Source organism: Monodon monoceros, unplaced genomic scaffold (assembly GCF_005190385.1).
Source record: "Monodon monoceros isolate NGI ecotype Baffin Bay Population unplaced genomic scaffold, NGI_Narwhal_1 Super_Scaffold_18, whole genome shotgun sequence".
Taxonomy (NCBI): Eukaryota; Metazoa; Chordata; class Mammalia; order Artiodactyla; family Monodontidae; genus Monodon; species Monodon monoceros.
In genome coordinates, this window is record NW_021703774.1 from 33,037,945 (window position 1) to 33,065,050 (window position 27,106).

General features: G+C 53.6%; 1 protein-coding gene across 6 annotated transcripts; it reads right to left on the reverse strand.

Annotated features, from left to right (window-relative positions):
* Nucleotides 1-3,106: 3,106 nt before the first annotated feature.
* On the reverse strand, nucleotides 3,107-26,766 carry SLC45A3 (solute carrier family 45 member 3). Of its 6 annotated transcripts, none has more exons than XM_029229970.1 (5): nucleotides 26,712-26,766; nucleotides 9,589-9,999; nucleotides 7,990-8,775; nucleotides 7,020-7,285; nucleotides 3,107-4,886 (listed from the first exon to the last, which is right to left on the reverse strand). In XM_029229970.1, exons 2-5 carry the CDS (start codon nucleotides 9,758-9,760, stop codon nucleotides 4,449-4,451), a joined length of 1,662 nt encoding a protein of 553 aa, XP_029085803.1. In that variant the 5' UTR covers nucleotides 9,761-9,999; nucleotides 26,712-26,766; the 3' UTR covers nucleotides 3,107-4,448. The 6 variants fall into 6 exon arrangements, with proteins under 6 accessions (XP_029085803.1, XP_029085800.1, XP_029085798.1 ...); XM_029229967.1 differs by lacking the exon at nucleotides 26,712-26,766 and adding an exon at nucleotides 21,834-21,911; XM_029229965.1 differs by lacking the exon at nucleotides 26,712-26,766 and adding an exon at nucleotides 21,622-21,741.
* Nucleotides 26,767-27,106: the final 340 nt, after the last annotated feature.

Below are 27,106 nucleotides of genomic sequence, written 5' to 3' on the forward strand. Positions count from 1 at the left end.
TTTGTGACAACATGGATGGCTCTAGAGGGTATTATGCTCTGATATGAAATATCAGACAGGGAAAGACAAACACTGCATGATCTCACTTATACGTGGAATCTAAAAAACAAAACAAAACAAAACCAGACTCACAGACACAGAGAACGATGGATGGTTACAAGAAGGGAAAGGGGGCCAGGGGACAGCCGAAACAGATGAAGGGGATTAAGAGGTACAAATCTCCAGTTATATAATAAATAAGTCATGAGTATGTAATATACAGCATAAGGAATATGGTCAATAATATTGTAATAGCTTTGTATGGGGACAGATGGTCACTAGACTTATTGGGGTGATCACTGCATAATGTATGCAAATATCAAAGCATTATGTAGTACGCTGAAACTAACATAATATTGTATGTCAACTATGTTTCAATTTTAAAAAAAGAAAGAAAAGAAAAGCCTCTCTGAGCCCAAGTTTCCTGTTCCCTAATGATTCCCAGTCTCCTTTTGTGTATTCTGAAACAGTTTGCCCAAGTGTTCATTCTTTCTCCCTTGGATCAGGAGAAAGAATGAACATGGCTTCTGGGCCAGGTTCTACGTTCTGGTGGCACAGACAGGCTGACATTAATGACTGACTGGTGGTTCTTTTTGCTTCTTCTCACACATACACACATACATGCTGAAAGCCTTGGGCCAGGCCTTCAGCTCTGTTTCAGTGTGGTAGAAATTAGATACAGAAGTAAAATACATATGTATGTAGATATATAAACATATATAATCTATAATCCTGACCTTGAATTGGAAATATCAGCAGAAACTCACCATGTATTTACATTAAAAAATTTTTTTCCTAGCTTTGTCCACTGAAAAGACCTACAACCAATGATCAACCTAGTAACAAGTACTCCCAATGCCGATATTATGGTCTCCATGGGAAAAAACCCTTTTCCATAAAAAGCAATCAGAGACCCTTAGAGAAAATAGCTCATTCCAGGTCTATGGCAAGAAATATACAAGATGAGCCAGGGCACCTAGTCATGCCAGAAAGCAAAGCAGCGTTCAAAGACCACTTAGAAGTTTGTCAAAAGGACTCAAAGAAATCAACTTGAAGAGGCTCCCACTGGCCAAAGATGGGAAAAATTTGAACATGAATAGCAAATGCAAACGATTGAAACATATCACATATGTTTAAACACATGAATACATAATGACATTAAAGGGAAAAACCTCTGTCATCATTAGGAGTTAACCAATTCATTATTTTGAAAACTGGTAAATATAAGGAAAGAGTCCAGCATTTGTTTAGGAAATAAAAGAATATCATAATTTTCCAATGCCTATGAAAAAATGGATCTAAGATATCAATGTTACTAACATCAAAAAAGGAAGACAAGCAGACAATACATATTCCCTTCTATGGAGGTACACAAACCTATTAAGTATTCTTGCAAAAACAAAAAAAACAAATCTGAATAGGTCTCTGACTATAATTACCAAAATAGAAGAGCAATTACAGAAAATAGAAGGGCAATAAAAACATGTGAAATATCACTACAGGGATGCAATCAGCAAAACCCAGATGATCTATAGGACAAACAATCTAGTTCCCTTAAACAAATTGCAAAGAAAAAGATTAAAATTGAGGAGGTACCTGTGGATTACAAGAGATTTAAGAGACACATCAACCAACTGCAACATAAGGAACTTATTTCAGTTTGAACAAAAACTTTTACAAAAAAATTTATGAGACAGGGAAATGTGAACACTGACTGGATATTTGATTATACTAAGGAATTTTTTTTTTTGGTCTGATAATAGCAAAGTGACTATGTGTTGTTTTTTTTTTAAATAAGTGCTTATATTTTTGAAATACATCCTGAAATATTTAGGGATGGAATATGATACCTGAAATTTCTTCAAAATTATGTAGGAGTGTACAGAGGTATTAAGTTAAACATTTAAAGGCCTGTGTCCCTCTGATGGGACAATCAAGTCTGAATCTAACCAAGCCTCTAGATCTTATTACCAGATTATGGGGGGAAAGGGGGAAAGAAGGAACATTTTACAGTCAGCCAAACATAGAATGTAGACAATTTTGTAGGAAAAATGGCTGTTTCTTCACCAATGAATGGCATTTAAAAAAAAAAGAGGGAAACTGTTAGAGATTAAGAGAAACCTAAGAAGCATAACCACTAAATGCAAATTAATAGTTGTTTTTCTTCCATCTTGATTTGAACAAACCAGCTGTAAAAAGACATTTTCAAGGCAATTGGGGAAAAATGTACATGGGCTGGGTAATTGATGATAAGGAATTACTGTTTGTTGAATATATTCATGGTATCGTGATCAAGTTGTTTAAAAGCCCTATTTCTTAAAGATACATTCTGAAGTATTTTCAGGTGAAGTGAAATTGTATCTGCCATATGCTTTAAAAATACCCCCGGGGGGGTGGGTGGGGAAGGGTGGGGGAGGGAAAATAGATGAAATAAAAATGGCAGAATGTTAATAAATGTTGAAGTTGGGTTCATTATCACCAGGCTCATTTCTTGTGTATGTTTGAAAACTAATAGAAAGTTAAATAAAACAGAACATTTAAAAAATAAAGCTAGTCCTTGCCTAGGGTGTTAACTATACTGACCACTTGAATTTAAGGGACAGGAAGGCCGGTGAAGTTTGGAGGGATGAGGAAATGGCAAGGCTGAGAAGACTGAACTTGACCTGAGCCTGGCAGGAAGGGTGAAGGAGGTGGGAAAGGGTGGGAACCGAGGCACAGTGGTGTCGAATCCTCACCCATACATGCCAGGGGCTTCCTATTGCTGTGGTTGATAATGGGTGCTTGCTCCATCTCCTTGGCCACACCGCGAGCCATTTGAGAAGGAAAATGCCCCCACTCTCTATACTTCTTACTCTCCCGCCCTCTCCCTCACCCTCAAAGGGACTCCCCAATTCTGGGGAAGCACAGCCACACCCAATCGCCAAAGGACAAAAGAGTGTTGGTCTATGGCTCCACCTGCTGGTGGTGCTGGGAACTGAAGCTGCCAAAACGGTCCTGATGAGAAGGAAGCTGAGGATAATTTGAGAGAGATTTGGTCTTTTCCGCTCAGAAAAGACACAAAGACCAATTAAACATATAAGAAGGCTTTAATTTCATCACCATAAACATTATACTCTGATTGCTCACATACAGTATAAAATATTTACTCCACTAAATAAATAAGACATAACATTATTGCAAACGGCACTTAAAGCCCCCGGAGATAAGACCTCCTTAGCCCAGGCAGGGGGTGCTCCTGAGTTTCTGTGCTAGATTCCCCAAGCACAGATATGCCCTGGGGGCTGAGGCGGATAAAGGCTCAAGGAGCCACACTCTGTGCTTCTGGTCCCGAAACAGCCCCAAGGAGAGGGCTGTGGAGCCAGTGGGGAAAGGTGGGGTTAGGCAGCTCCTTCATCAGCCCAGTCCTAGAGGGAGCAGAGGGGAGCTGGGGGGGACGGCAGGGCCAAGAGGGGAGGTGAGGCTACGGAGGCTGCTGAGACCTGAAGCCCCACCCTTCACGTTTCCCCAGCCCTCCCCGCCTTGGGTAACAGGATTTGGGATATCAGTTGGGGTAAGCAGAGCTTCCAGGCTCAGGGTTAGGCAGTTCTGGGGCCAGACCAATCACTCCAGGAGAAGGAGATTCTGACAATTCTCAGCCCAATAACCAATCGTCTCAGGGGACCTAGTCATTAGGGATCTCATCCTACCCAACCCCTAAACACCTTGATTCCCCTTCTACTTAAATAAATAAGTTAATTATTTAAAAACCCGTGTCCCTGTGATGGCAACACAGGGGCCAACAAGCCAAGTCCTAATAAAATGCAGGGGAGGGGGAACAGGAGAGAGGTGGCGCTGTGGGGCTAGGCAGCTTCCCTTCTCCCCTCAGGACCGCGTCCCCCAATAACTTTCATACTTTCAAATCCTGTAGCGGAGCCGTTTCACATTACAAACTCCCATGCAAGAGCGACACTGGGAGAACCTATGGGATAAGAGGCCTTGGTTGTAGGAGACCAGGTGGCTGAGTTTACTCAGCTCCCCAAATCCCTTCTCTGGGTATTTCTCAACCAGGACACTAGCTGTTAACCCTGAGCCTGGGTGATCCCCCGGCAGAGTCCTGCATTCCAGTGCACAGAGTTAATTAAATGCCCTGCCCTTCTTTCCTTGTGGAAGTCCAGACTGAAGCCTGCTGGAGAGCTTCCAGTCAGCCAGCCCTAAAGACTGAGGAGAGGTGGGAGGGAAGAAGCCCCAGTCCCTTACTTGTGCAGCTATACACCTCACTGCCACAGGGCGGCAGCAGAGAGCCACATCACTTTGGCAGCAATAGAAACTGGAAGGCCAGCCCACAGCCCTACCGGGCCAACGGGGGGGACTGGAATAGGGAGAGCTGGGACCCAGTGAGGCAGGTCCTCCCTCAATGGGTTGGAAGTACTCTACACAGAGTATTTGGCCAGGTCGCTCTTGTCAAATACCACCTGTGTGACAAAGTAAATGGCAACCAGACCCAGACCTGCAGCCGACACCATATAGGCAGTGACAGACTGGCTGAGCTGAACAATGGAGCCCATAAAGAGAGACGGGGCCACCTGGGACAGCAGGAAGGCACTGTCCAGGACGGCAAGGTCCAGGCAGATGCCCCGGCCCGGAACAACCCTGGCCTCCGGTGGCTCGCCCACCACTGCACGCATGGAGACATCGCAGGCAGAGGCCCCGCAGAGTGCTGGTGGAGGAGGGAGCAGGCCGCTGCCTCCAGCACCCAGGTGTCCATTGGGGAAGGGAGATCCGGCCTTAGGGCCCGGCGAGAAGCTGGTCATCAGGCTGTCCTCACTGGCACCACCTCCATCATCTCCGCGGTATTTGGGCAGGAAAACCTGGGGAGAGGGGAACACACAAGGACAGGTATGTACCCAAGCATGGGATCCCCCAACTAGGAGAACAGGCCCTGGCCTTTATCCCAGGGGCTAGAAGAAACCAGGCACGAGGCCTTAATGAAAATCGGGCAGCAGGTCAGAAAACTGAGCAGACCTTGCTTGGTCTGGGTCTAGTGAGGATTCTCCTCAGAAGGGGGGCAGGGGGGCAGGAGGGGACATCTGAAACCAGAAGTCTAGGTCCCCTCTAGCCTCTCCTAGAATCAGTAAGTGACAGACAAACTCAGTACTGCAGGTTAGGAAGAGAACAGAACCCCAAGGAAAAGGAAAGACACAGAAGAATGAAGACAGGTGGGCAGAGAGACATGTCAGAGCAGAGGAACAAAGTCCAAAGGTGGGGCCCTAAAGGCCCCAAAGCCCCACACAGATGCTCCTAACCCTCCTCCTTCTGCCCCTACCACCTCACTACCGGGACACCCTTGTCAACCTCCAGAGAGACCAGAGAGAGACGCTCCCTTCCCACTGCGGGTCCCAGGCCCAGGCTATAGTTGCTGCCCTACTGTGAGGTCTGTGGCACCAGTCTGGGGCAGGGAGGGTCCTCAGACTCAGTCTAGAGGAAGCGAGGAACAGAAAGAATCGCCCTCTTCCCGACTCCCATGGTCCAGCTGTGCTGAGGCCGAAGCCTTCTTGTTCCCTCTCACTGTCTGCCTTGGATCAGTGTGACCTGCCCCTGCCCTGCCCGCAATGTCCCAGAGCCTCCCTCCTATCTAAGGACGAGGCCAGAACTCATCTGACCACTTTTCCAAGGCCCACTAGTGCCTAACACAGAGCTCTCAGGGTCAGCTGCATTAGCGCTGGGAGCCACAGCAGAGCTCAAGCCTGACACCAAGGGAATCCCAAGGCTCATGGTGCAGCCAGAAGTGGACAAAGCAGACGTAGATGGGGTGCGGGACCAACCATGCCTGGAACCTCACCTCCTGCCTGCCACCCCACAAAGGATCAGTGTGGCTGAAGCTTGGAGAGGCCCCTGGGGACAGACGTGTTCTCAGCCTGAAGGGAAGACCACCAGCTCAGCACGTTCCCTGGCACATGCCCAAGCCTGGCTTCTGGACACCAGCCCAACCAGGGCGGGAAAGCGTGGAGGATGATGAAGGTTATCAATGCACTGACAGGGGACTCGGGGACCAGCTTCCCCCAACCCAAAGCCCCACCTCCACCCCCACCCCTGCAGCTACCTATTCACTTAACCAGCCTCCCAGTTACCCCACCCATGTCCTACAAGGGGCAGACTATGTCTTTCCTACAGTCTAGAAGCCCTATGAAGCCAGGCTGCATCTCTTTTTCCTTGGGACACCCCAACTTCTTGCGCTCTGGGCAGAGCTCTGCACCCAGGGCTGTAGCTCAGTGAGGCCAATGGAGACAACAAAGGTGACCACACAGCCTGGTCAGGAGGCTTCCCAGAGAAGGGGGCCCCTGGAGGGGCTGGTTAGTGTGGGGCTGAGCAGGAAGGAGGCCCCCCAACTTACACAGTGCCCAGGCGAGCGGTGTCAGGCGCATCAGGCTCAGAGATCCGCCATGGGGGCGGGGGGAGGGGACGAGGCAAAGGAGTGAGGCAGGAAAAGAAAAGAGAGAATTAAACAGAAAAGGAAGACAAACCAAAAGAGGGGAAGGGGCGGTAGGGAGCTTTCCCCATCTCCGAGACCAAAGCAAGGTTTGGGTCACTCACAAGGTCCCCCCCGAATAAGGAGAGGCGTGGCCCACACCAGACCTTTCCCACTCACTGGCCGCTGAAGCCGGGTACCCCAGAGGTCATCTGATCCAGCCCCCTGCCTCTGCACAGAACAACTCAGCCCTGACTGAGGCCTTCTGCTAGCCTGATTCTTCAGGATTTCCAGAGAAGGATTTCACATTTCCTGCAATCATCCACTTTAAGTGCTTTATAGTCCTGACACCAGGAAGTCATTCCCAGAATCTAATCTACACCCTCCTTCCGCAGCCCAAGTCTCTGGCCCTGGGGCTACAACAGGCTTCCTCTCTGATCAAAGAATTCCTTCTCCAGCTTCTCTTGCCAGACACCGGTCCTGGGCTGGTCAGCTGCCCCTCCACCCCACTCCACTCAGCGGCCAGGGCGAGTACCTGCTTCTCCCGGTGGTAGAGGGACGCTAGCGTGTACGGCAGGATCTGCAGGGCAGAGAAGGTGAACCCAGTGAGGGCAGCCGAAGCGGTCACCACCACCACGCTGCGGGACAGGCACGTGGCGCCGGCAGCCACGGGGAAAGCCACCACGCTGGCCAGATAGACTGCCCGGGTGCCGAATCGCTGCACCAGCCGGTCCATGACCAGAGAGAAGAGCAGGGAGATAGCACACTGCAGGAACAGCCCCAGGCTGCCCATCCGGACCCCTGGAGTGGGGAGGGGGAAGAGGCCATCAGACAGGGGGTAGGGAAAAAGGACCCAATACCATGGGGGGGGGAGGGGTGCTCAGAATTAGGAGCCACAGGCACCTGCTGCCCAAGACCTGCTGTTTTCCGGAACTGCTCCCCAGCATCCCCTGCCCTACCCATAGCAACAGGAGTGTAGGTTCTTCACTGACCTCAGGGAATGTGGCCAAAGCCACTGGCTAAGGGCAAAGGAAGATGTTCTAAGGGCTGGCTGTGCTCAGCTTGTCAGGAGAGGTAGAGGGAACACAAAGACATTTCTGCTGTGGGCTCCAAGATAGAATTCCAGACGCCTGAGCTGGAAGGGGCTGGCAAGGCGATTTGGAAAGTCAGTAGGGGAGCAGAGGGCACACTGAAGTTCGGGCCAGGCGAACCCGAGGCCCAGCTTCTGGACCTTAAACAAGCCCAGCCTCGTCCTCCATCAAGTTGGGGCAATGCCTGATCAAACTCTCCGATCAGCCCAAGGCTCTGCTGCGACTACAGCAAAGCCACTCTGCTCCTTGAGCAGCTGCCCACGCAGCCTGCATACGGGCCCATTGTCCTGATGGGGAAATCGGGGCTCAATGCACAGCTTCCAGCCCAGGCACAGGCTGTGGGCATCTCCCTGCGCCCGGACATCCACTGGAGGGCAGCTCCCACAACAGGGCCCCGGGCTGCCAAGGCCTTACCTTCATCATAGTGTCTCCGGGCCTCGGTGCCTGGCTCAGCCCTGGGCACACCCTGGTATAGCCCCTCGCCCACAAAGTCTGTGTAAAACAGTGTGAAGGTCATGAATGCCATCCAACTGCACAGCTCGGCCACGAAGAGTCGGCGTAGGGTGCGAGGCATGCGGCAACAGAGCTGGTGCAGCCGGGGAAAGAGGGCGCGCAGGTTCCAGAAAGCCAGGCGGGCGTGGCACGGGCAGCAGTGGGGTGGTACAGAGGGGACCGACAGCCCTTCCACGGGCTCGGCTGGGCCCAGCGCCGCCTCCTCAGCCACAAACAGTGTGGCTGCCACGCAAGTGAGGAAGATGAGAGCAAGCAGGCCGAAGAGGCACTCTTCCTGGGTGCCCAGGTAGGGGGCCAGGGCACTGGCATCCCAGTCGATGGCAGGCAGAAGGTAGCCCAGGCAGCCCCCCAGGCTGATCATGAAGGCGTAGACGGAGAACGCCTGGCGACAGTGGTCTGGGTCCCGGAAGAGGTCAGAGAGGAGGGCCTCCAGTGGAGTGAAGCACACCTGGCCACAGAAGTCCAGCAGCCCCACGCCCAGGATCAGCAGTGCCAGCTCCAGGGGCCTGGTGTCCGGGCACAGCAGCCCCGCCAGCCGGCCGGCCCTCGGGATGAGGAAGAGGCTCAGCAGGACACCCAGGGACAGGGCCCAGATGAAGGGCCTCCGGCGACCATAGCGCCCACGCCAGTGGTCGCTGGCTGAGCCTAGGAGTGGGACCGAGACCAGACCCAGCACTGGACCGATGCCTGCAAGAAGGGCAAGTAGTATGAGCTGGAGGCTGGGGCCCAGAAGGGGCAGGGGGAAGGGTACCAACCGCCTCGAGAAGGATGGAAATGATGGTGATATCACATGGAGGGCCAACTGTGTACTGGGGCTGTGCTGAGTACTTCACAGGACCCCAGTTTACTGCTCACAACTAGGATCACTAGTGCCCCAACTGACCAGTGATCGCCGTGCACAGGCACGGTTTCAACAGGCAGTCTGACCCCAGAGCCTGCCATCCTGACAGAGCCCCCTCTTCCTGGGAGTCCCGTGATGATATTTGCCCTCCGTGGCTTTTACAGGATTCGTCCGCAGTTAGGAGCCCAGCCCCTGCCCTAGAGGCAAGAAAGAGCCCTGGCGGTGGGGGCTGAGGGTGGTCCCGACCCTGCTAATCAGGAGCTAAGCTAGCCGTCCAGTGGCCTAAGTCACCTGACGGCTTATTAGCTTCCATCATCTTCTCTGTGAAATGGGTAACCTCAAAGCGTTGCTGCAGGAATTAAATGAGACCACAGGTAGGAATTACAAAGGGCAGTTTCTCCAGTGTCTCCTGTGGGCCATGCATGGCATAGGGACCAGAGATACAGAGGTCACCAGGGAACGTCCCTGTACCCTTTTGTTTCTCTCAGACCCCCTCAGCCCAGGGTCACCCCCTCCCCAGCCAGGCTGACCCACCAGGCTCAGGGACAGCAGGCAGCCACCTCTGCCTCCAAGCAGCTCTTTGGGCAGAGGCCCTGTCGCCCTACTTCCCCAGGGGAAACATATCTGGAGCAGGAGGGAAGGAGGATGTGGGGACTCACCCAGCACCATGGTCATGAACTTCTCCTCTACCCCCACTTCCAACAGCAGGGGTGGCACGTAGGTGATACCCGCAGCCAGGCACACCTCCAAGCCGAAGGTCAGCAGGTTGACCAGCAGGAGCTGGGCTTTCCGATGCCGCAGCAGGCGGCTCACCCACAGCCTCTGGACCATGATGCACCAGGCGGGTAGGGCTCCGGCCTGTTCACACACTCCAGGACTGCTCCATCTCAGCCTTGCTCCAGATGCCTAGGCCTTTCCTCCTTGCTGCCACCGACCGCGTAGGACTCAGCCAGAAACCCATTTCTGCGGGCCCTCCGTGCAGGTCTAGTTTCTCAGCCATGCTAACCGCCTGTCTGTCGTCGTGGGGTGCCTCGGTGGGGACATAACTCAACACTCAGATCCTAAAAGAGCTGGGACAATCACACACACAGAGTATTAAAAGAACTGGGAGAATCACAGAGTGTTAAAAGAGCTGGGACAATCACACACACAGAGATTCCTGCGAATCTGATCTCCAGGATTTGCTCTGAATTCTGAATCTTGTTCACTCCCAGGCTGATGGTGTGGCCCTGCCACCCAGGTGTCACTCCCTACTGGCCAATCAGGAAGTGCATGTTAATCCGAGCCTAAGGTTGACATATTAATAAGGTAAATATGATTTTTAAACCTCAGTACACTCCAGAGCCAACTAGATGTTAGTAATTCTCTGTTTTGGAATATCTTTGCAATTGCCCTTGTTTCCTAGTATTGAAGGAAAAAAAAAAAATCAAACCAGCTGAATTCCCAGTTCCCGAGGCACTGTTTACCAAGGTGCCCCCTGGAGACCCTCTGCCAGGCCTGGTTTGTTCGCTTTTCTCTCTCTACTTCCCAAAGCTGGGCTGTTCAATTCCCCTTCGTTAAGAGTCACACTTCCTCTTCCATACTACCTGGCCACAAGCCATGTTGCACCATAACTCCACCCCAAGGACGAGGGCAAGGAGGAAGACCAGAGAGGCTGTGGTTTGTCGGGGTGGGTTTTAACCTCTTACTGAAACCATTTAAAAAGCGCTCCCTGGGCTTCCCTGGTGGCACAGTGGTTGAGAGTCCGCCTGCCGATGCAGGGGACATGGGTTCGTGCCCCGGTCCGGGAGGATCCCACATGCCACAGAGTGGCTGGGCCCGTGAGCCACGGCCGCTGAGCCTGCGTGTCCGGAGCCTGTGCTCCGCAACGGGAGAGACCACAACAGTGAGAGACCCGCGTTCCGCAAAAAAAAAAAAAAAAAGCGCTCCCCTGGAAGAACCTAGGCCTGAAAACCTCTACCTTGAGTTTCTCTCCATGCTCAACGTCCATGGGGAGGACATATTCCCACACACGCTGCTCAACTGTCAGGGGACAGTGGGGCCGGTCCCAGGTTCCAGCCTCACAGGGGCATGAAACCGCACCACCTGGCGGACACTGCGATGATGCCAGTGACCCCCTGGCAGACTTCCTCTCTCCCCACCTGGCTCCACTTTCAGCAGACGTCCCCACAGCCCTTCCTGCTAGGCCTCCTGTGCAGACACATCCCACCAGGGGAGTACCCACCCTGGGTCCTCCACCCACAGGCAGTGGGCCTCCAGGTCTTGCTTCCTGACTGTGGCACCCACTGTAGTCCACTGTTTATAAGTGACCACAAAAGAGGGGAAATCAAGTCAGCTATGCAGAGAAGGTATAGAGGGTGGGCCCTAGTCCCCCAACCTGCCTTCCATCCCATGGAGGCGTAGACGGGTGGACAGAGCTTCACGCCACTTATGACTAGAGTCTGGAGTGCCTTCCCCGGCTTCACCGACTCAACCCCATTGACACTGTTGAAGAGCACTGCTCCTGTGCAAGGTTTACTGCCAAGGGCCTGGGCCTACCGGAGAGCCTTCCCGGAGCACCCTCGGCCCTCACTCATGCCCTCTTCCAATCTCAGCAGCTCATGACTTGGTGCTTCAACTTCTTTTATCGTTTCAAATATCACTAAGCCCCGCAGGGACTTTTGTGTTACGAAGCATGTTGTAGGTTGCTCTCTGAGCTGTGCCACAAAGAAAACAGACGGCCATCAATCCTGGGTAAGATGTGTCCGTTCCGTAACTGCCTTCCAGGGCTTTGCAGCTTGTAGACCAAGGAAGAGACTTCAGACAGGGCTAGGCAGCCGCCTCCCCCAAGTTCCACCAAGTCTGGGAGGGCCTTGGAGACTCACCTGCCCTGGGTTTTAAAGGGACCAGGTCCTCCCTGAGTAAACAGACTTTAACAGACTCAGCCTCTCCCACAACATGCACCCAAGCCCTGGTTGCTCCCTGTGGTTTAAATAAATTGCAGCTCTCCGGCAAACATTAATCACCCCACCTGACTTACTCCCTCCCTTAATCCAGCTCCCCACTCCCAGCACCAAGCCGGACCTCCACAGCCCACAAGGGAGAAAGGCAAAATCCTCCCCCAGCCCAGCGCCTCCCCCGCCCAGCTGCTTCCCCCTCCCAGCCCCTCTCTCCACCCCCCAGAGGTGCTTTACCCAGTGACCAGGGGCTGGGCCAGGTAAGGAATTCCTTGAAAGGAGCTGGGTAGGAAGTAGGCGGGCTCCAGCCCTGCTCTGCACCCCTCTCCTCTTAGGTTGCTGAGCCCGTCCTCCCTCTTTTGGGCACTCTCGCCACCACAGACTTGACTCTTCCCAGCCCAGAAGTGCCCGAGAAAAGTCCAAGCCCATAAGAATACTCTCCCTTCCAAAGTCCCCCCTTTCTCCTCCTTACACCTTCCCCAGTGCCCCAGCCTCCCCCACTGCATCCCCACCCCAGCCCTCACGTGGAAGAAACTACAGAGGACACCCATAGCACAAGCTCAAGTCACCAGCAGCCTCTCCAGGGCCTTTTTCCCAAGGACACAAACAGAAAAGCCCAGGCCCCAGGGTCCCAGGTTCAGAGGGGAACAGGAAGCAGTTTGTCACACCCACTCCAATCCACAGCCCCAGGGCACACTTCTTCCCAAAGCTTGAAAGTGACAGATCCCCGTTGGGTCCCTCTGTTTCAGGGGCTCCCCCGCCTCCTCAGGAATACAGACGGGGAAACAGGATCCAACCCTCCCCTCCAGCCTCAGAGATGCTTCTGACTCAGATCCTCCTGCCCCACTGCTCCTGGAGCGCCCGGTCCGGCAAACAGAAGCTCAACCAGAAGAGCCAGCCCCTGAGTGCTCACCTGGTGGGGAGGGGGGCGGGAAGAGGAGGGAAGTGGAGGTACACGAAAGGGGGAGTCTGGCCTAACCTTGTGAATAGCAGCTTTCTAAGGAGGACAAGTCCCTCTCAAGGTCCAAATATCTCCCCCCTTTTCTGGGCCCCCTGATAATGGGACAGCAAGAAAGCTGGAGGAAACCCAAGACTTCTGGGAACCTTTAGGGAGCTCTGCTCCAGGCCATCTTCCCTCACCCTTGGGGGAGCAGAGCTCCAGCCCTGGGAGACTGAGAGCCGTGGGCACGTTCGGGGAACCTGCATTTTACCTACCCAGCTCCAGACACCGGGAGACTTCGAGTGCACCCTCAGAGCAGGCTGTAGGCTCCACTGCAACTCTCCAGCACCCACCCTAGCATGAGAAGGGGCCTGGGAAATGCTTACCTACAGAATAAATGGCTGAAAGCAGCCTGGGAGTGGGAGGTGGAAGAGATAGGAAAGACCTAAGTGCCTACCCCCATCCCCCCACGCACCAAGGAAATTCCAGCCCGACCCCCAGAGGGGGCAGCTCTCCTAAGGGTTCAAAGGTGGTGGGTGGATGGGACAGAGCCTCCCAGGCTGGAATGCCCCATCCCTGCCCACCCCCCTACCTCAGGTTAGGCCCCAGCAGGGAGCACAGGGAAATGAAACTGAGCAACAGGAACAAACTTGGCCTGAACTTTCTCCAAAATTCAAGAGTGGAGGAGGCAGGAGGAAAGGCACCTCCTGGTAGCTCCTCTGGGAAGGGAGTGTCAGAGGGATATATAAAGAGGCCTTTGAGGGCTTTCAAAGGGGCTCCTGCCACCCCTCGCGGCTGAGGTGGAGCTGGGGGAGCAGATTCCCTCCGCTGAAGGACAGAGGTCAGAGGGAGCCGGGCTGGGGGTAGCCCCGCAGCGGGCCAGTGTGAGGCAGCAATTCTATGGCCTCTTTATGCGGGCCAGCGTCCCCACAGCCGGCCAGGCACATCAAACGGCCGCACCCTGACCCCGCGAGCCGGCGACCCTGCGTCCTCCCTCCACGCTCACAAAGACTGTGCTCTTTCTCACGCGGCCACTGGGAAGCCCCTCCCTGCAGAGAAGGAAACTGGGGATGGGGTAGGCCAGCCACGAGGAATAATGACTCAGCTGCAGAAAGGGGTGGGGTCACTCCAGGCCAATCTCCCTAACGCACACCCCAGCCCAGGCCATCTGGCCCAGGCCAGGACTGCAGGTGGGGAGAAGCCCACAGGTAGAGGACGTGAGACTGCACGGGAAGGGGGACCCCTGTTCCTCCACAGCGGGCTGGACCCCAGAATCTCATTCCAAGTTGCGCTCTCCCAGATCCTCTAGGTTGGGGGCACAGAAGAAGTCCTAGGGGACCAGTGCCCTTGGCCTTACCTCGTAAAACCCAGCATACTGCACTCCCAAAATGAGCTCTGCCCTCACGGCAGGTCCACAGGAGTCTTGGGACAGCCCAGAAAGAGCCTGCGCTGGCCAGACAGCAGACGGGAAATGAACATCCTTGTGAGGCAATGAGCTCTCCACCGTGACAGACCCCCTCGTCAGGGATGCTGAGCTGGGGGAATTTCTGCCTGGGCAGCTAGGGAGGGGGGACACAGGACTAGTCTAAGCACGGCTTCCATGCCTTCCAACACATATTTAGTCTTTGATTCTCTGAGCTCAAACGCGTACTTCCAAAGAAGCAAGGGTCTGCTCCCCCCAAGCCTACCCTACCGAAGGCAACAGTGATTTGCACGGAGCGAAGACCCACAACCTCCCAGTGCTCCCACAGACACCTGAGAACCCCACTCAGAGTGCAACCTTTCCACCCTGACATCAGCAGAGATAAGGCCCCACCCCCATCCAGACTTGCTCCCTAGCTCCTGCCTCCCCAGGGCCCAGAGGCCAGGGATTTAGAGTCCGCCCTGCTGCGCTGCCTTTTCTTCACTCGGACTGGAAGGCTTCTGCTTAGCAGCCTGTCAGAGAGAGTGAGGGGCCTGCAGGCCGGGACACAAAGGGGGATTAGGGAGAAACCTCTCGGCCTGCAGAGTAATCCATCAAACTCCCTCCCGGCTGCCAGCACCGGCCCCTTCCCGCTCAATTCCCCTTCCAGCTGCTGCGGGCCCCCACCCCCTCCAGCTCCTGAGCCCCGCCACACTGGGCAGCAAAGAGAATCCCAGTCCCTGGGGGCGCAGAGGGGGCACACTGCAGACACTGGGAAAAGGGCAACGGCTCCCTCCCCCCTCTCACCCCCAATGTATGAAAACCCAACAGGTGGCAGTGGCTTGGAGGAAAGTTGCTTTTGTTGCCCCGTCTGAGAGCCCCAGCCCCGCTTCTGAAAGGAAACACATGCCAGAGGAGGTTGGGGGAAGGGGAGAGGAAAGGACAGCGGGCAGTCCCTGGAGCCTGCTCTGATCTCGCCTCCCCTCTCCAGTCCAGCGACAGGAATTCTGGGGCTGGCCTGACCCTCACCTTGGCTGGTCTAGGCGAAGCACCCCTCCCAGAATCACGTGGCAACCCCCTGCGGGTGGTCAAAACAGACACACATCTGACTCCAGGCAACTGTGTCTCCCAATCAGACTTCCTTTCCGCAAACAGCTACGACCCAAGGTCACTCGGGGTCACCTTGACCAAGTGCCCTCCAAACCAAGACAATCAGTATTCTTCAACCTGGAGCTCTCTTCCACCGCAGGTGTCACAGGCCTCTGAGCCCAGACATTCCTGAACCCAGTGCATTCTATAGGGTGACCGAGGTCTGGCATGGGTTTGCATGCCATCTCCATATGTCACTGTAATTATGTGACCTTGTTAACTGACCTCCCTAAGCCTCAGTTTCCCCATCTGCAATTCCTAACAGCAGCTAACTGAGGTTTACTGCAGGCTAGGCCCTCTTCCAAGCGTTTTAATCTTCCAACCGCCTGACGAGGCGGGTACAATGAGCATACCCATTTGACAGGCGAGGCAACTTAGCTTAATACCACCAATTCATAGTCGTGTAGTGTGTTTGGAGGAAGTATGTGGAAGTTTCTGGCAACCACTTCTTCAGTTGTCTGGGCTTCCTCAGCCGAGAAACTTGGGAGGGGGTTTCTCATTCCCAACAGGAGCAGCAGAGGCCGGAGGGGGACCAACACTGATTCTCTTCTCAGCTTCCATCCCCCTCACCCACGTGCCTCCCACCCGGGCACTAGTGCCTCTTTCAGCCCCCAAAGGCAAGAGGAATGCCAAGAATGTAAATGCCTCCCCAGGTGCTGGCCCGGCAGGTGAGCAGAGGTCACTCAGCAGACCTGCCTGGTGCTGGAAGCTGCAAAGGGAAAGGGAGGGTGGGATAAACAACCCCAGTTAGGAGACAGGGTGGTTCCCAGCCACAGGGAAAATAATCACAGCGGCTGACACCTGCTAACCATACAGGAGGTGTCTGCATGTACCTGCCAAACCTTCTCTAATTCATACCATTTGTACAATCCTACAAATTATTTAATATTCCTATTTCACAAGGATGAAAATGGAGTCTCAGAAATTCATTAACACACCCAAAGTTGCACAGGTAAAAAGGGCTGAATGGAAAATTCAAACCATTCAAAAATTCTAGAAAGTGCACTGAAGTAGGAGCCTGGACAGTGTAGTCCAGTTTCAGCAACTCTTATAACTGTGTAGCCTAGAATAAGCCACTCTACCTCTCTGGGACTCAGCTCCTGCACCTGTAAAATGAGAGCTAGTCTAGATGCTGTCTAAGGTTCTTTACAACTGTGCAGCTTTGTGACCTCACACCCGCGCCCCCAGCCCCAGGCAGGGTGCTCACCAGGGACAGGTGCCCACTGAGTGCTCACTGACAAGGCCACATGGCACTGGTGGGGAGGGGGGGCGGTTATAGCCTTCCACCAATGAGAGCCAAGGAGAACCAGGTAGAGAAGGGCTCCCCAGCTGCGCTTACCCCATCCTTTACCTGCCTACACATTGCTCCAGTACAACAGAGTGCCAAGGGTCAGCGGTCACCTGAAACTGATCCGAGTAACCAAGACATCTGGGGGCAGAATTGCCCTCTTCCCTACTCCCTCCCAGAGCTGGACTCTGTTCCTGGCAGAAATCAGTAACTAAATTCTTTCTCTACTTGGGCCACAATAAACACTCTCCTACAAGGTGGGGGTAGTGGTACCAAGAAACCCCTTGGCCCAGGGTGGGGGCAGAGGAACGCAGGAGGAGAATGGGGAGCTTGGCACGTTCAGGCCACTGGGAAGTTCCCCCCGCCCCTTGCTCCCTACAGCTCCTGCAAAGTGAAACCTGAACAGCCTCCCTCCTAGTGAACTTGAACTTTGCCAGTCAGCCAGACCAGGCAGCTCTCCCCAGCCACGCACATCCTTGTCCCCTCCCTTAGAGGGAGGCTGCCTGGCCTCCCTTAGAAGGTGACGGATACAGGAAGGAGGCCAGGCTCTCTCAGCGCCGCTATCCTAAGGTCTGTGGCCAGCCCCATTTATCATCAGAGGGCTCTGGGCCGGACTCAGTCCTAGGGATGTGTTCTCCAAAACTGTCCACTCAGTGGTGAGCAGGGCGTGAGGGGCCTCCAAAAAAGATGTGGTTTTCTGTTGTTGTTAAAGAGCCCTACTTTGCCCACCCTTGAAGAGAGTGTACCTCAGTGCATTACAATCTCACCTTCCCCAGAGAAATGTCAAAGAGACTAAAGCCTACCAACCCACCGCTACTGAGCTCCGGGCGTGTGCAAGCCCGCTGTGAAGGGGCTGGGGATTCAGAAACAACAGACTTCAGCCCCTTCAGAAGAAGGGCCGAGGTGCAGCCAGAGCACCATGAGGTGGCGCAGGGGCTGAGACCCAAGTCCTTACTGTGGGACATCTTCAGTGCCTCCAGAGCTTCCTAGAGGAGGCTGAGCCGTGAGAGACCAGTAGGTAGGAACTATGCAAAGGGTAGATGTCTGCAAAACACAGCTGCTGGAGCCTGGGATTTCTATATGCACCCACCTCTCCTTTTAGCCCCTCCCCAGTCAGGGGTGGTGCAAAGAATACCAGACCCCAAATCATGAGACATGGGCCCAAGACGGGGCTCTTCATCAGCCCTGGGCCTAGTTTTGCTTTCGAAGTAGTTCCAGTGGCCTCCCCTGACCTCCTCTCCCTTTCACCTGAACCCTGTCCAGCTGAAGTCCTCCACCTCCTCCAGGGCTGCCTGGACCTCGAGCTGTCAAGGACCCCTTTCTCCCAAACCTTGACTAGTCTTCAACCTCCTTCTTGCTGGCTCATCCCAGCTTCCCAGAGACAGTGATCTCCAGAATTAACAATGAAGGGGAAAGCAACAAACTTGTACTGAGCACCTGGTCTATGCAGGCTCCTTGCTAAATATGGCGGTCTCGTTTAATCCTCACCATAGCTTTGCAAGGTGAATATTATCATCTACATTTTACAGACACAGAAACCAAGGCCAGCAGGTGAGGTATAGGCCTGTCTCCAACATCGGACGCAAGACGTTGCGACCCACAAGTCGTTCAGGGTCAGTGACAAAACTGTGGACTTCTTCCCATGGAGGAGGAAACACAGACCACGTAGCAGAGAAAGGGATTAAACAGGAAGTTCTGGCCAGACATCAGGACCATCCCGTGATGGCTCTGTCACCAGCCCCTGCCCCCAAGCAGGGACACTTAATACACTGGACAAAGCTCCACACTCCAGCTCTATTTGCTGGGAGTCAAGTGGCATCAGCGTTCAAGACACTGGGCCTGGTACCAACTGGTCCAGCCTCCACCCTTGCTATCCAACAAACAGGGCCACTGACTGTTCACAGAAAGCCAGGCTGGGTTTTTCTTCTTGACACCAGAAAGCAGTGCCAAGTATCCTAAGGGTTGGGTGGGGGTGGGGAGGACAGAGCAGAGCACTCCCTCCCTCTCATACAACTTCTCCAAAAACCAGAACAAATAACCTTTTCTGCATAGAAGGCACTCAACCTTTCAGGATACATATTCACCTCCATCACTTCATAGCACTTTCTTCCATCTTGAGGCAACAGGCAGGGCAGGGGTTTCTGGACTGATTAAAAAACAAACCACACACAGTATTGACAGGGGAGAGACCAAGACATCAAGTCCTGGTGTGTTCTTTGCACCAGACCACAAGTTCAACTGCAAATGTGTCATTCACAGTTTATGTATAGTTGTATATGGTATAATTCCCTTGCTAAGAAACTTTGGTTCCTGAGTGTAAACCACAATGATTGCCGCCATTGTTACCGAATGACAGCAGCTGACATTTATCAAGCTCTTTTTACTTGCAGCTGCTGGTCTCAGAGCTTTAAATCAGCTCGTTTAATCCTCACAATACTGTGAGGTAGGTACTGTTATCCTCATTTTACAGAGGAGGAAGTTGAAGCACAGAGAGGTGAAGTAACTTGTGCAAGAGGAAATGGGATTCAGACCCAGGCATCTGAGTGCTAGAGGCCAGTCTCAACGAGTCATACCTACTCCCCGAAGTCCAGGAGGCCTTGGTCCCAAAGAAACAAAGGTCTACAGGAGAACCCAAGAACAGATGCCCAGGCTGGGTGCTGCTGTCCACTGGGTCACAGGTGTAGATATAGTAGATATAGTTAATACCAGCTAATATTTACTGAGCACTTGTTACCTATCAGGCACACAGTCCAGTGCTCTATATGTATGGTTTAATAAAGCTATAGTGTTTTTTTTACGTTTTAGATATATATAATTATATATTTACATATATATTTGTTCTATTTATTATTTAATAAATAACAAAGCTACAGAGTAGATATTATCATTATTGCTATCAACCCCATTTTGCAGCCAGGGATACTGAGACTTAAAAGAGGTTAAGTAACTTGCCCTTTGTCCCACAGCCAGTTCGGAGCAGCCAGGATATAAACACCTGACAGTCTGGGTTGTTATCCATAATGCTGTGTTATCAGGCTCCAATGGTCCAAATGATAGAGCTTAATTTCACTTTTGGAGTCCTGAGACGGCCCCTGCCTCTCTGCCTCCAGAGCCCTACCCAGGCTGAGAGAGGGGAATCCATGCCATCCTCCCACCACCCAGTGGCCTGGAGGTACCTCACTGGGCCACCAAGGATCACTGTCCAGCTCCTCCTTCGGGACACCTCAGAGCCGGGAGGAACAGGCGAGCTCACTATACACCCCGTGAGTACGAAGGAAAACTCCCCCCACCCCGCCCCAGTCACATCTCCACTAAGGTGGGGCCTGAATGTCCACAGCTGTACGTTCGCCCACAACTGTATCTGTACCTTCAGATTCATCCTGCTGACTCGAGCTCCATTTTTCTGAGCACTCTTAGAACAACAGAGTCCCAGCTCCAGACAAGCTTGTGGGGAGGAGATAAGGGAGGAATGAGAGGATGAGACCCATCCAACAAAAAGGACTGTGACCTCAAATAACTTTGTATTCACACCCTAGAAGTTGCTCTGTAGGGAAGCCTGAGGAAATCACCAGCCTACACTTCCTGGCCCTGCCCTCCCCACCCCCATATGCCAGCCTGTTCCCCAGGCCTTGGGCAGGTGAGTCCAACACCAAGGCTGTCCCGCTCTGAAGTGCTAAGTGCATCATGAAAGGCAGCCAGAAGCCCCCAGGGCCTCACCCCAACCCGAGCAACGCTTTCAGGAGCCCAGCAAGGGTCACTCTAGGCCCCGGTCCACTGGCTGTGCCCGGCTGCAGACTCCAGGGCAGCAAGACAGCAGCTGGGCTATTCTTAGTCCCTGCTCCACTGGGATCGGGTCCGTGTAACAGCTGAAGGGCAAGTCCTCAGCAGGTACCCACCATGCCAAACCCCTCCCTACCCTCAACTCTGGCCCCTTGGGAAAAACGAAAGGGGAAGGTGTGGCCCTGGGGAGCCAGGGAAAAGCTGAGCAGGTCAAGGGTGTCTGTCAGGAAGAGGAAACTGATTCAGAGGTCAAGGGCAAGATCAACTGACAGGGCTGCAGCGCCTGGGGAGAACAGGAGACTATAGGAAGGACTGACCCTCACTCAGGAGCAACCCTGCAGGTCCCTGGGGCCTTCTCCAGCAGGCCTGCCATGCCTAAGCCCAGAGCCCTGAGAAGCTGTAGTGGGTGCCCAGATATCACCTCATCACACCTGTCTGCTGATCTCAGGATTCTCACCATCCCTACCTGAGCCCGGGAGGCAAGGATAAAGACACCCTCTCTTTTTCCTCCTCCCATGAGGGATAACAGATGCGCAGGACGGGGCACACACTCCAGCCCAACTCTCTGCCCAGAGCCAAGCCCCAAGATTAACGTCCGAAAGGGCTCAACCACCTTTCCCTCCTTAATAACCCCTCACTCCTCCCCAAGCAAGTTGGCCCGCGCCCGAGCACCCCGCGTCGTCCCGACCGCCGACCCCTTTCCCGGCTCCCAGGTCCCGGACTGTGCGCGCCACGGTGACTCATCCTGCCCCTTTCCGGTGAAGCCGAGACAAGGGAAGAAAATAAATGCAACTTTCCAAAGAAAACTCTGACGCGGGAGGCGGCAACAGGAGCGAGCGGCCGCTGTGCCCGCCGTCTGCCCGACCCGGGGCTCCGGGGAGGCGCCTCTCCCCGCCCACCCCGCCGCCCGGCCCGGGACGCAGGGGACCCGGCGCCTCCAGCCCGGCCCGCCTCCACGGAGACCCGAGCACCCCGCAGCCGGCCCGGTGCAGGAAGAGGGGGCGCGCCTGGGCGCCCGCAGCCCCGTCAGCTCCCCTGGGACTCACGGGGCTGGGCGCGCGGGTCCGGGACAGCCACGGCGCGGCCCCCTCCCGCGGGGCGCAAAACACGCGACACCACGGAGCTCGGCCGCGCAGCGCCCCTCCCCTTCCCGCGCCGGGACCCCCTTCCCGCGGAGAAGGGCGGGCGCGCCCCTACCTGGCCGAGGCGCGCGGCTGTCACCCGGGACCCGCGCGTGCGAGCTCGTCCCCCCCCGCCTCCCCCCACGCGCGCCAGCGGGCGGCTTTTAAATCTCCAGGTTACTCCGCGGGGGGAGAGAGCATGCGCGCTGGGGCGGCCAGGAGGGGGCGGGGCGAGGCGGGACGGAGGTGGGGGTGCTGGGAGGGGGTATGGAGGGGTGGGGCTGGTACCCAAGGGAAGAAAGCGGGAGGTCTCCAAGCTGTCTTTGTAGCCGCGACCGCGACAGGCAGCCTCCGCGTGGCTCCCAGACTGCCCTATCATTACCTAGGGCAGTGCGCCGCCCCCTCGCCACCAAAACATTTAGGTGAAAGCTGCCCGGCTCCGCGGGGCGCCTCTCCTCCCCTGAGCCAGTCTGCGACCATTACCCTCACGCGCTATTCCGGCCATCCCCCTGTCCCCGGTCCGAGCAGCACCCCACCCATCCAGGACCAGCCTTGAAAGGAGATGTCACATTCTCCCGGAGTTACTCTTCCTACTGTTTGCTGTTCTCCGAGGCATAAAGAGCTTCCTGATAGCTAACTCAGCCCTTCTTCCTGAAGTTAAAAGCCAAATTTCAAATTTTTTTTTCCTTACGGGTGTGTATGGGGAAAGGAGGTGATACATTGACAGTAAAATGTTCCCTTTGTCAGCTGTTGAGCAAGGTCCCAAAAGATACCTGTTTCCAGAATGCCTTGACAAGAGTGAACAATGCAAGTGAGAGATCACTGGGGGCCCAGGCTGGCCTTGGGGTGGGGGGCCCAGGCTGGCCTTGGGGTGGGAGGCCCAGCTGTGTCTTTCTTCCTCCGTGGAGTTTTATTAGAGTGGAGAGAACTCCAATTTGTGTGCATTGTTGACTTGAATGCTACAAAAATCGGAGGAAGATGGCTTTGAAGGGGAGGACCTCGTTGACTGGAGCCATGGACTGCGCACTGGGGCACTGAGCTCCAGTGCTGGCCCTGCCACCAACCGGCTGTGATGTTGGGCAAGTCCCTTCCATATTCTGAACCTTGATAAGGAGGACTTGGCCAGAGGGTCTCTAAGGGCACCTCCAACTGGAGGCAGAGAAGAATGGGAAATCTAGAAAGGAGGGGGGAATAGAGGAGCCCTGGTGGCCGTGGGGAAGAGAGAGTGGGTGCAGGAGAGAGCAGAGGGAGAAAAACCAAGAATCTACCTTCTGGGTCACTGAATAAGTTTAACTTGAAAACGGTCTCAGCATTGCGTCTCTGGGCACACTCGCCCCCCCCCCACCTGCCAGCAGGTGACCCTCCAGTGCCCCAGTGGCTTTCCAAAGCCTTTGGCACACCCATTTGTGGACAGCAGAGAGACTTGGGTGGAGTCCTGGGTCCCTGAGCTGGTGTCTCCTTTGCCCCAGGAAAGGGGGCAGGAGTCAGAGGGAATTCCAGGTCAGCTGGAAAATTACTGAGCCAGGAGAGAGTGGATGGTGGTATTTTCCAGGCTTGGGGAAGGAGCACTGGGGGAGCAGGCGGGAGTTGTCCCACTCAGAGGAATAGGAACCCTCCCTCCCACACGAGGAAAGGGGAGCAGGGCTTAGGAGAGTGAGCACACAGCCTACTGTGAGATACTGGACTCCACCCAGCGGGTCTGGCCACCTGAATAAGTGCCAGGGCTCAGCCACCTTTCCCTCCTTAATAACTCCTCACTCCTCCCCAAGCAAGTTGGCCTGCGCCCGAGCACCCCGCGTCGTCCTGGCCGGCCACCGACCCCTTTCCTGGCTCACCCTTCCCTAATGCAGGTGACACTTCTTTACCAAGCCAGTTGGATGTAGTCTCCAGGCCCCACCCAGCACAGGGTGCTGTAGGGGCTTCTGCTGGGAAGATGCTCCCTCCCCTTTTTCTGCTGGTGTAGCCTCATGTAGTAATAGTTAACTTTTACTGATTGTGCCAGGCACTGTTCTAAATGCATCTCATGTATTAACTCATTCAATCCTTGTGACAACTCAAGAGATGGGTACCATTTTCAGATAAAGAAACTGAAGCAATCCCTCAGTCCAGTTACTACTACTACCACCACTACAGCTACTACTAATACAAACACACACACACTCACACACAGAGTCTTTGGGCCCCAGAAACAAGGCAGAGGCAGCAATCCCTCATCTATCCTGACCAGTGACTTCCAAGCCTTAATGAAAGTCCTAACACCCAAACTATTCCCCACAATGCTGGGTCGTTCTGGATTAGTAACATCTTCTCTGGGTTTCAGTTCCCCACTAAGTCAGCTGTAGGAAAACCACCATGTCCCTTTCCCTTCATCCCCGCTCCCTCCCCCACCACACACGCACACACCCTACTCCCTAGCCACTTCCCATTTATAGGAAATGGGGGATGACGTGAGGAGCAAGGCCATCCTTGGGGAACTGCTAATAGTCTGGCTGGATATTGGAGAAACCAAAGATGCTGGCAAAAATGCATTAGCAGCTTCTGCTCCACCCCCCACCCATAGCCCCTTCCCATTATCCTTGGGCTCAGAGCGAGCATCGTCCTCTTTCTACCGAGATAAGATACCCATCTGGGGCTGGGTAGCCTGGAAAAAGCCCGAGAAGCCATGAAGGACCTGGAGTTCCCTTGATGTTTCCTCCTCCTCTTGCTATCTCTACCACCCAAAGGTGGTGGTCCCCTTTGAGAGGGTTCTTTGCTTCTTCCCCTGCCTGTCTCAGGATGAGGGGTCAACAGTCTCTTTAGGCATAAAGGCCGTCAACAGGCCCAAATCCTCACCGTGGACTTAGAAGGGGGAAGGATCGGTCCCCTGGACACAGGAATTCCATTTCTGGGATTTCTCTTATGGCAAAAAAACCAGAGATACGTATATCAGAAGTATGTACAAGATGTTCATCTCATCATTCTTTTTTTTTAAAAAATAAATTTATTTATTTTTGGCTGCACTGGGTCTTCGTTGCTGCATGCGGGCTTTCTCTAGTTGCGGCAAGCGGGGGCCACCCCTCCATTGTGGTGTGCGGGCTTCTCATTGCGGTGGCTTCTTTTGTTGCAGAGCACAGGCTCTAGGTGTGCAGGCTTCAGTAGTTGTGGCACATGGGCTCAGTAGTTGTGGTGCATGGGCCTCGTTGCTCTGCGGCATGTGAGATCTTCCCGGACCAGGGCTCGAACCCATGTCCCCTGCCTTGGCAGGCGGATTCTTAACCACTGCACCACCAGGGAAGCCCTCATCATTCTTTATAAGAGTGAAAAATTAGAAACAATTTAAATGTGGAATAATAAGCCATTGGCTATAAGCAAATTACGGCAGATCCATGTAATGGAACATTATGCTGCCATAATGACTGTAGAGAAGGGACGTGAGGACCCGGGGAGGGAGGGGAAGCTGGGACGAGGTGAGAGAGGGGCATGGACATATATACACTACCAAATGCAAAATAGAGAGCTAGTGGGAAGCAGCCGCATAGCACAGGGAGATCAGCTCGGTGCTTTGTGACCACCTAGAGGGGTGGGATAGGGAGGATGGGAGGGAGACGCAAGAGGGAGGCGATATGGGGACATACGTATATGTATAGCTGATTCACTTTGTTATAAAGCAGAAACTAACACACCATTGTAGAGCAATTATACTGCAATAAGTATGTTTACAAAAAATGGTAATGACATAGAAGAATTTTAACTGAATGGGGAAATGCTTATGGTATATTACCAACAAAAATAGCTGGGTACAAAATAGTGCACATAGTGGGATACACATTTTAAAAATTAGTTATAGGGGTTTCCCTGGTGGCGCAGTGGTTGAGAGTCCGCCTGCCGATGCAGGGGACACGGATTCGTGCCCCGGTCCGGGAAGATCCCACATGCCGCGGAGCGGCTGGGCCCGTGAGCCATGGTCGCTGAGCCTGCGCATCCGGAGCCTGTGCTCCACAACGGGAGAGGCCACAACAGTGAGAGGCCCGCGTACCGCAAAAAAAAAAAAGAAAAAAATTAGTTATATACTAATGCAATGTGATATTCTGGATTGGATCTTGGGACAGAAAAGGGACATAAGTGGAAAAACTGGTGGAATCCGAATAAAATCTGCAGTTTAGTGAATGGTACTCCACCAGTATTAATTCTCAGTTTCGATTATTGTACTATGATGTTAACATCAGGGAAAACTTGTTGAAGGGTATATGGGAACTCTATTGTCTTTGCAACTTTTCTGTAAATCTAAAATTATTACAAACTAAAGAGTTTTAAAATTAGGTGTATATCTATAGAAAAGAAATGATTTAAAAAAGACATAACCAGAAGCTGAATACTGGTTTTCAATGAACAGAACGGGTGATTTTGAGGGGAGGGGGCACTAGGGAAATTTTTCTGTATCTCCAAATCTATGTGGATCATAAATTGCTTTCGTAAACAGAAAAAAAAAGAATCAATAAATATTATTTTTTAAAGGAAAAAATAAATAAAACGAAGGAGGAAGAAAGAGGAATGAGAAATCACCCCTGGGCTGCTCCCCAGTGTGGACTCTCGCACCTCATTTCTGTTCAGAGGGTTAGGGGTTGGGGAGATCAGGGACCAGAGAAGGAAAACCACCCCCAGGGCCTCCTTAACTGAGACGTTTAGAATGGATTGGGTGAAGAAATAAGATGAAGCAGCTTGAGAAGGGTGGAGGGGGTCTACCCTCGCACTTGGACGGTATTTCCACCATCACCAGCACTCCGTGGGCACAGTCACGAGATATTGAAACCACTGAAAGAACTGGACAGCTGCATCTTCCCTCTCAAACCTCAAGCTTGGGAATGACCATGGCCTCTAGGTCCTGAGGTCCTCCGTGCTCCCCCCTGACTATCACTGCTAGAAGGCAGAGCCTTAAAATTGCTGGCGAATGAGGTCCCCCACCTCGCAGCTGGGGACAGTCCAATCTGAGTGGTACCCCACGCAGGGAAGTTTTTAAAACAACAACAAACACCTTCAAGGGTACTTTCTTCAGGAAACTTCCCTCTGACCGTGAAAAAACAGAAATTCTTTTACGAAGAGAACTTTCCTCTGGATTTAAACCTCCTTCTGAGTCCTCCCCGTGCCCCACCCAGGTCCATGGGGAACTGGGGGAGAGACCAAAATTACCTCCAAAGCAGAGAAATCCAGCTGAGTGGGGAGCAGAGGGAAGGAAATGCTGAGCCTGTTCTTCCATGGAAAGGTGTTGGCTTTTCCAGGCAACAGCAAAGTCACTGTCAAAAGCGAACGGCTTCAGGGCTTCCCTGGTGGCGCAGTGGTTGAGAGTCTGCCTGCCGATGCAGGGGACACGGGTTCGTGCCCCGGTCTGGGAAGATCCCTCGTGCCGCGGAGCGGCTGGGCCCATGAGCCATGGCCGCTGAGCCTGTGCTCCGCAACGGGAGAGAGACCCGCGTACCGCAAAAACAAAAAAAAAAAAAAAAAAAAGGGAATGGCTTCAGAGGGCCAGCCAGCCTAGACCAGCGGAGAGAGTCACGGGGAGTCAGATCATAGGTGAGTTCACAAAG